Raw genomic sequence first — 9,877 nt, forward strand, 5'->3', positions numbered from 1 at the left:
AGGGGATCAATAAAGTGAGCTTAAATCTTCAATCGTTTTACATGATAAAGAATAAATAAAAGCACAAAACTTCACTCGAGTTTGCAATTACAGAATTGAGCTAATGCTAATCAGCTAGGCTAGGCTAGGCTAGGCTAGGCACAAGACAAAAAGACATTGAAGGCTTTATTTGACGCTATCATGTTTCTTTCTGTGGTGATTTTGTTATTGTGTAAAAAGTGAAAGAAGAAAACAACACAAATGTTCTATGGATGAAGAATTTCTGTTTTTATTACAAGTAACATTAACATACAAACTAAAAGTAGAGTTTCTTTTATATAAATTAAAGATAAATCCAAAAATTGTATTCACATCATCATCATTGATATTTGTTTTAACTTCACATTAGAAATAATTCTGAGCATCTTTTTAAATTGTGACACAGATTTGATATGAGATTCATTTAAATTAATCTCCTAAAGACTGTTTAAAAAAGATGGACGTCGGGACAGCTCCATGGAAGCGGACAAAAAGCGAATTTATTTTCAGCGTGATGTTTTTACTGACATGTTTCCAGGCGTGGACGTCCTCACTGCAGCCTCCTGTCGCCTCGGCTCAGTGGACTCGGTCCGTCCCCGGGAGGAACCACCTCCACGTTGTAGCTCACCTTCTTGGACTGAAGGATGCTGTAGCTGTTATCAAAACACACAACGTCTGCAAGAGACACAGGACGCAGTTAATACCTGCTAACAGCAGCTAACAGCAGCTAAAATAATCCAGTAACATCAGCTAATGCCAGCTAACATCAGCTAACAGGAGTTAATACCAGTTAATACCTACTAATAGCAAGACAAGTTGTGCTAACAACAGCTAAAACAAGCCAGTTAACATCTGTTAACATCAGCTAATACCAGTTAACATAGGCTAACAGCAGTTAGCATCAGCTAATAGCAGCTGGCAGCAGCTTACCAGCTAACATCAGGTAAAAGCAGCTAACAGCTAACAACAACTAACAATAACAATAAGCCAGTTAACATCAGTTAACAGTGGCTAACACCAGAATACCAGCTAACTTCAGCTAACAGAAGTTAACCGCTGTTAACATCAGCCAATACCAGCTAACACTGGCTAACAGTAGTAATAATAGCTAAAACCAGCTAACATCAGTCACTTAACATCAGCTAACAGTATCTAAAACCAGCTAACACCAATCAGTTAACATCAGCTAAGAGCAGCTGAACCAGCTAATACCAGATAACAGCAGCTAACATCAGTTAACTTTAGCTAACATCATTTAAAACCAGTTAGTTAACAGCAGTTAATATAAGTTAAGAGCTGCTAACATTAGCTAACAGATGCTAACAGTAGCTAGCCTCCTGTTTTCTGTGCACACTATGGTAATCGTGCTAAGCTAGGCTAGGCATTGTTTAGGGAAATAAGGACTAAACTAATCTACTCACAGACTCCCGGCTCAGAGCAGGTGAGGCCTCCATCCTCGGGGACCAGGTGAGCGTTGTAGCGTTCGCTGGGAAGAACTGGTAGCATCTCGTTCACCTTCTGAACGGTGCCCTCTTTGGTTCGCCGGTACACCCCAAACCCGATGTCAGCGCCATCACTGGCAAACTGCCACCTGGGAAATAACGATAGCAGAGTTCATACTGGAAAAACTTTAAGTATTAAACGTATTTTTGTTTGTTTGACTTTTTGATGTTGATCAGCTAATGTCAAAGGGCCTAAAAATGTGGAGTCTCCTACAAAGATCTGTTAACCAATCAGATGGTTTTGGGGAGGAACTTAATGTGGTGACACATGAACGCGAACTTCGCATTAACTTTGTAAGAACCTAACAAGAATTTCACGTGAACTTAGCACAAATTTAGCATGAACTTAGCATGAATCTAGCACGAACCAAGCATGAACTTAGCATGAACCTAGCGTGAACTTAGCTCAAATTTAGCATGCACTTAGCATGAACCTAACACGACCTGAGCATAAACCTAGCATGAACTTAGCATGAACCTAGCGTGAACTTAGCCCAAACTTAGCATGAGCCTAACACGACCTTTGCATAAACCTTGCACGAACTTAGCACAAATGTAGCATGAACTTAGCACAAATGTAGCATGAACTTAACATGAATTTAGCATGAACCTCATATGAACTGATATATTTCTTGGGTTTGTTTTAGGAGACGTAGACTTTGTGAAGAACCAGAAATTGAACCAGATAAAAACCAGAACTCGCTCCCTCGTACCTCAGGACGCTGTTAGCTTCAGGAACGTCGTACTCCAGCTGGAAATTCGAGCCGCGACTGATGGTCACGCTTTGGTCGTACTGAACCTTCACTGAGTCCTGAACATAGTACGACTTGGGGACCGTGCCACCGTACTTTATCTGCAAAGACAAGCAGGAAAAAAAAAAAACCATCACGTGTGTCGTGGCCTCTGATGGAAGCGGCCCCGGTGGGTTTGTTCGGTTCTCACCATGGTTCTGCAGCGAGGGTCTCCATCAGGGTCCGTCAGGGTTCCTCCGTACACCACAGGGAGCTGCTCCGGATCGATGTGCTGACGCAGAACCTCCTGCCAGTTACCTGGAAACACAAAACATGTGATTCATACAATAATGAGAACAGAAAAACCTCCTGGTGGAGGAGGCGGTAACCATGGCAACCTCTACTAATCATCTACTAGCAAATAAACATCAGGTTGAGGAGTTTGAACCAAAGCTGGAATCAGTGAGAACGTTGGAGACGTCTTGGTTCTTCATTCAGGACGTGAGGAGGACGTGGAGGAGGAGATAATCCTTCCTTTTCCTCATCATCCCTCTTTCTCCTTCTCATTCTTCTTCTCCTCTTCTTACTCCTTGTCTTCCTGTTTATTTTTCTTCTTCCATCCTCTATTTATTCTCCTCTTTCTTCACCTTCTCCTCCTTTTTCTTCTTCTTCACCTTATTCTTCTTCTCCTCTTTCCTCCTCCTCATACTTCCTCCTCTTAATTCTTCTCCTCCTTCTTCCTGTGCTCCTACTTCATCTTCTCCTCCTCCTCCTGCTTCTGTATCTGGAGGAGCTACTATTAGCTTGGAGACTAAGAAGCTAAGACGAGTCTTAGTCATCTTTTCCTCCTTCCTCCTCCTCATACTTCTTCCTCTTCTTTTGTCTCCTCCTTCTTCTTCTCCTCCTCCTCGTCCTTCTTCTTCTCCTCCTCCTCAGATCATTGTATTCAGTCTCCATGGAAACAGTTCCCTGATCAGGTCGGAGGTCGTGACGTCACCGTCAGCCTCGGCTCCGCCTCGTTGTTAGCATACGTTAGCATTGCTAACCGGTCTCACCTCCTAAGACCATGATCTTGCGCCGCGTCTCCTCACACAGGAAGTGTTTGATGAGGTTGTACGCCATGGGAAACATCTTAGGAGCTGGAAGACAGAAAACCATCAGGAAACCATCAATGAACCATCAATAAACCATAAGAAAAACATCAGAAAAACATCAGGAAAACATCAGAAAAACCTCATGAAAACATCAGGAAAACATCAGGGTCACGAGGACGAGAGGTCGCGCTGAAATACCTTTGATGAGGAAAACTCTCTTCAGCCCCTCAGGATAGTTCTCCTCAAACATGGTCAGGATCTACAGGACCAGATACAGATGTTAGACCAGATACAGGTGTTAGACCAGATCCAGGTGTTGGACCAGATACAGATATTAGACCAGATCCAGATATTAGACCAGATCCAGGTGTTAGACCAGATACAGATATTAGACCAGATCCAGGTGTTAGACCAGATCCAGATATTAGACCAGATCCAGGTGTTAGACCAGATACAGACGTTAAACCAGATCCAGATATTAGACCAGATCCAGGTGTTAGACCAGATACAGATATTAGACCAGATCCAGATATTAGACCAGATACAGATGTTAGACCAGATCCAGATATTAGACCACATCCAGGTGTTAAACCAGTTCCAGATATTAGACCAGATCCAGATATTAGACCAGATCCAGGTGTTAGACCAGATCCAGATATTAGACCAGATCCAGGTGTTCGACCAGATGTTGACTCACCTCTCCATAGGTCTCAATAGCAGGTTTCCAGATGTGCTTCAGTCCGAGTCCTTCACAGTCGTAGATCAGAGTGATGGCTTCAATGTTCTTCCCCAACTAAGGGAGAGAGGAGGAGGACATATTAGAGGAGGAGGAAGAAGGAGGAAGAAGGAGGAGGAGGAGGAGGGTATCTCCTGACCTTCTCCGTCTGCCTCCTACATTCCCGGTGCAGTGTCTCCGTGTGTCTGATCTTGGTTTTCATGAAGTCCTGTTTGGAGGCGGAGAGCAGGAGACCTTTAGGATCCAGAGGACCAATCACGTCGTACCAGATCGGACTTCCCTCTCGGTCGTAACCGCACATCCCTCCAGAGACGTACTTCTCAATCACCTGAAGAAGAAGAAGAAGAAGAAGAAGAAGAAGAAGAAGAAGAAGAAGAAGAAGAAGAAGAGTGAGCCCATCATGAAGCCTCAGACTGTGAAACGCTGCAGACGTGTGAAACAGGACGTTACCTCTGGAGGTTTCCAGTCAGAGATGATTGAATCTACTTTCATCTGCTTCCTGAACTCCACATGCTGCATTGAAGAGGAGGAGGAAATCAAAGCATCATAAAGTCTGTGTTTAGTAAAGTAATAATGTAGGTGGAAGAAGAAGAAGTAATGGTTGTGAATGGAGGAGCTCACCTTTCTGATCATGACCTCAGCTTTCTGAACATTGAAGCTACGAGCTGGGAACAGGAAAAAGGAAATTATGTTAGATCACTTTTAAAGTCTGGACCAAAATGTTGCACTTGAACGCACCACAAAGACAACGACCAGCTGATATAAATATTCTACACCTGAGAGGAAATAACTGTTTATACCAGCAGGAGGCAGGAGTCTGGAGGAGCGACTATTAGCTGTGATGCTAGGAAGCTATACAGATATATAAGTTGTTTTTCCTCTTCCATTTTCTTCAAGTTAATTCGTTGATATGTACATTGAAGAGGTTTGTATTAAACCACCTCTGGTCTCGTGGAGTTTAACCTTCCAGCTCATTTCATAATGTTTGTGGTCAATACAAATATTGAGCTCCAGCCTCAGAGTGAGTCTCAGCCTGAACTATGGACCATCAAACAGACACATCGACCGTCTCACACCAGAGGACGTGGATTTACAACAAACAACTCAAATGTTTTTCAGAGGTTCTGCATATTTCTTGTTCGCCTCCAGGACAAATCAGGACCATTAACCTGCTGCTGCAGCGCCCCCTGTTGTGTGGAGCTCTGCGTCTACAGTTTGTTTACATGAGATACAAGTTGCTCTTTAATCCAAAAACTCAAGTCCAGATAAGATTCAGAACTAATAAGTTAAATGAGAAGTTAGGAAGTTTTATCATTTTTATTTTGGGAGATTTTAAATCACAAGTTAAATAAAAATTAAATAAAAATGTATATTTGTTGTCTTAGAACTACAGTCGCGAGGCCATCTGACCCATGTTCATTATGCTAAGCTAAAGCTGATAGTCTTTACGCTACACTAAGCTAAGGCTAACAGTTGCAGTGTGTATGCTAAGTTAAACCAGCAGACTTTGTCCTACACTAAGTTAAGGCTACTGATTTAGATTCTTTATGCTAAGCTAAAACTAACAGCATGCCGTCTTCATGCAGTCTGAGCAAAAACTAGTAGTTTCCAGTTTTTATGCTAAGCTAAAACTAGCAGTATTTATGCTTCACTAAGTTAAGGCTACCCGTTTGGAGATGTTGTGCTAAGTTAAATCTACCAGTTTGGAGTCGTTTTGCTAAAACCAGCAGTCTTTATGCTAATCTTAACTAGCAGTTTGTAGTTTTTATGCTAAGTTAAAGCTATCAATTTTCAGTCCTTGTCCTAGGCTAAACTAGCAGTTTGCAGTCTTTATGCCAAGCTATAACTAGCGGTTTGCAGTCTTTATGCTAAGCTATAACTAGCAGTTTGTAGTCTTTATGCTAAAGTAAAACTAGCAGTTTGCAGTCTTAATTACCAGTTACGCTAAGCTAAGCTAAGCTAAGCTAAACTAAGCCCAGCAGTGACCACTATTTATGTTAGTAAGTTTTTATGTTATGTATGTAAGTTTTTAGCTACAGTATCATTCTTTACTGACATGACTTTAGTTTTATGGCACTTTACTTCTTAAGTAATAAAAATACTACACTTATGTAACAGAGTTATAAAATGAAACATAGATAAGATAAGATTTAACATCAATAACATTTAAAATGCTTTTTTTAGCCGAATACTTTGCTTTATTTCGTCCCGGGTTAAATCAGCGCCTCCTCACACAGTTTGGTTTAGACAGAGTTTAGTTTCCAGTTTGTTTTCAGGGGTCACGTCGGAGTCAAATGTTTGTGACAGCCGTCGATACCGAGGCCTCTGAGCTCTCAGGTATTTCCACCTCTGAAACTGGATGTCGCGCTGAGAACAGGTTTGTTCATCGCCTCAAACCTTCAAAAAACCTTCAAAAAACCTTGAAACGAGAGCGAGCGTTGAGCCTCAGGCGTCGGCTGCGGCGCTTAGCGACGCTCCAGAGAAAGTTCACGTCTCATCAGGACGACGACGACGAGGTTAAAAATACTCCAGTCCGTTCAAAAACAAGCACTATCAGCGAAAACCTGCTCCAAGGACCAAAGTCAAAGCTCTGACTCCCCAGTAAAATCTACTTTATGTACTTTATGTACTTTATTACATTATTTACATATTTGTTTTCTGAGGATGTTCATATTTAAATGCCTGTGTATTATGTGTGTTTCTTTTAAGTTGAGTTTCTGCAGAGTTTCTTTATGTTCTCGTAATCACATGAAATCAAACTGTGTATATATACACAGTTTATATATATATAAATAAATTGGTTTCCAATATAAGGATCGGACCCTTTAAAGGGTCACAACATAAATCCAAGCAATAGTTTTAGTAATCTGTCAAATCAAAACAAAAATTTATTCTAATATTTTAATTAATTTATTTACATCTTGTAAATGTCAATAACCTGTAATAACACATCATAGTTTAAAGTTTTTATTCAAAAGTAATAAATATTTTCTGGTTTTAGCTTCAGAAATATGTCGATCCTATAATGTGAACATTTTTTTAACTGTTGGTTGAAGAAAAACAGACATTTAAGGACAAAACACTGAAATGTTGATGTTTTTATAATTTAATTCATTTAAATAAAACTTCAAGCAAGCATGAGCATTTATAAATGTTTTAAGCACAATGTGTTTAAACTGCTTTATTAGAAGAATTTTATGTAAAGGAGAGTAAAATAAAACATTACGGTTAAGGAACTTTAATTCGAGAGCAAAACAAAGAGATGAAATTATTTGGGGAAACTGATTTAAAATGTGTTAAATTAATGAAAGAAAGTGAGTAAAACTGGTTCAGTTTGTTGATTTATTATAGTTGGATTAGATTTTTTTTTTTTTAACTCTGAAACTCAACTAAAGCTTCTAAATTAATGTAGAACAATAAAAAGTGTGTTTAAGGTTTTTTAAAGTGCTCAGAAACATAAAAACAGGAGTTTGTTTGTTGGAGCCTCTGGTTGTTTTATTCTCTAATGATTCAGTTTGTAAGTTTGTTCTTTCTTTTTGTGTGAGAATTAACCTCCTTGAATCCTTGAATGAAAATGCTAACTAGCCTCAGTCCGGCCGGGTTTTGCCGTGACTCTCACCTCGAAGCCAGCGGAGGAGGTAGTGGTCGTGCTGAGCCGGCAAACTGGGGAGGACGTCCTGGATCCTCCCCCGAAACTGGAGCCCAAGGAACCGGAGACAAAACAAAACCAAGTTTACTGTCGTTAGGGATAAATGTGTTTTGTTACTGAGAGTTTGACCAGACTGACGCTGGTCATGCTAAGCTAAAACCAACATGTTGCAGCCTTTATCCCAAACTAACCTAAAACTAGCAGATTTCTTACTTTATGCTACGCTAAAACTATTTGTTTTAGTCTTTATCATTAGCTACAGCTAGCAGATTGCAGCCTTTATGCTAAGTTAAGCTAAAGCCAGCAGTTTGCAGTCTGAATCAAAAACTAAACTAGGACCAACAGATTGCAGCCTTTATGCTAAGTTAAGATACAACTATTGATTACATTATGCTATGCTAAACTATACCTTTGCTTACATTATGCTAAGCTAAAACTATAAGTTTGTTTACATTATGCTAAGTTAAACCTAGCAGTTGGAAACCATTATGCCACGTTAAGCTGCAACTAGCAGTTTCTTACAATATGCTATGCTAAAACTAGCAGTTTGCTTACATTTTGCTAAAACTAGAATTGTATTAACTTTATGCTAAGTACCAATAAAACTAGCAGATTACAGCCTTTATGCAAAGTTAAGCTACAACCAGGAGTTTGTTTACATTATGCTATGCTAAAACTACCAGTTAGCTTACATTATGCTATGCTAAAACTGTTATTTTATTAACTACCATCTGTAAGCTATGTAACAATTAGCATTTTGCAGACTTTATGCTATTCCAAAACTATGAGTTTTTAGTCTGTATTCTAGTCTAGTATTGGTAGTATCCGCTAAGGCTAACTGTTTACAGCCCAAATGCTAAGCTAAGCTAACAGTCTTTATCACAACTTTCATTTCTATGGAACTTTTCTCTAGTAATAAAACTAATACGATTAAACAGTAAAAATATAAATTAAAAGATGAATGAAAGCAGCTAAAACTGTTTAAAGATTCAACTTTGGTCAAACTACACAACTTCAGTTCATTCATAATAATTAAATAACACAACAATGATTGTGTGAAAATGTCCAAAAGTAATGTTTATCTGTCTAATGTTTATCTTTGAGGGAAGAAGAACTTAAAACCAATGAAAGATTTTTTTTAATGCAAAATCACAAGCTAGTGATCCATGTAACTAATAAAATAAAAGTATTTGAGGCTGTGAACTGAAACCAGAGCAGTGAATGTCAACACCTGCACCTGCACCTGCACCTGCAGCCTCCACAGGATCTAATGATATAATAACATGAACACAACGGACGCTCTCATGGCGACGACAGCAAACACAGCCTCAGGATTTTCTTACCTCGGCTAAGATTTCCGCCTGTTTGGGGCTCAGGTCTCCGACTCGGCCGCTCATGTCTGAGGTTTGACACAAACTGTGAATGAGCAGCGACGCGGAGGGAAGAGAAACGAGGCAGAAACACCAACACCACGCCTACCTGGAGCTGAGAGGAGGGGGAGGTGGACTTTCATCCGGCAGCTCAGAGTAAACCTGGAAAAAGTCAATCAACAAGTCACCGACTGATTAATGCGGCTCCTCTCAAACTCCACAAAGTTTTACTCTAAATGTCTAAATACTGCACTACAGAACAGGAACATTTGATTTATTTATGTCTTATAATAAGATCAATTTATTTTATTAATCCTTAAAATAAAAACATTTATACACTGGGCTCTAATATTTCATATATATTTATTTATATAAATTTCCTCCTAGGGATCAATAATCTATAATAACATGTCATAGTTTTAATTCAAAAGAAATAAATATTTTCTGGTTTTGGCTACAGAAATGGGACGATTCAATTTATTTATTATAAGATTTTTCTTTTATTAATTCGTCAAATAAAAGCAAATATTTTAAGACGTCACACTGGGCTCTAATATTTTGATATTTTAATTAATCTAAATGTATCTTGTAAATGTACAATCAATAACCTGTAATTACACATAATAACACGTCATAGTTTCCAGTTTTTTAGTTTGTTTTTCTGGTTTCAGGTTCAGATTCAAATAAAAGACGTTAGATGCACGATAATGTTTCATTTTTTATTCAAAAGTAATAAATATTTTCTAGTTTCAGGCTCAGAAACGTGAAGATTTGATT

The 9,877-nt window shown here is 39.1% G+C and overlaps 1 protein-coding gene across 1 annotated transcript; it reads right to left on the minus strand.

Annotated features, from left to right (window-relative positions):
- Nucleotides 1-241: 241 nt before the first annotated feature.
- Nucleotides 242-9,258, minus strand: sec14l7 (SEC14-like lipid binding 7). Its single transcript, XM_047569978.1, has 13 exons — nt 9,210-9,258; nt 9,074-9,129; nt 7,701-7,776; nt 4,703-4,746; nt 4,532-4,594; nt 4,221-4,409; nt 4,043-4,138; nt 3,544-3,604; nt 3,307-3,390; nt 2,463-2,569; nt 2,234-2,373; nt 1,440-1,609; nt 242-693 (listed from the first exon to the last, which is right to left on the minus strand). Exons 1-13 carry the CDS (start codon nt 9,241-9,243, stop codon nt 569-571), a joined length of 1,245 nt encoding a protein of 414 aa, XP_047425934.1. The 5' UTR covers nt 9,244-9,258; the 3' UTR covers nt 242-568.
- Nucleotides 9,259-9,877: the final 619 nt, after the last annotated feature.

This window comes from Mugil cephalus, chromosome 19 (assembly GCF_022458985.1).
Source record: "Mugil cephalus isolate CIBA_MC_2020 chromosome 19, CIBA_Mcephalus_1.1, whole genome shotgun sequence".
Lineage (NCBI taxonomy): Eukaryota > Metazoa > Chordata > Actinopteri > Mugiliformes > Mugilidae > Mugil > Mugil cephalus.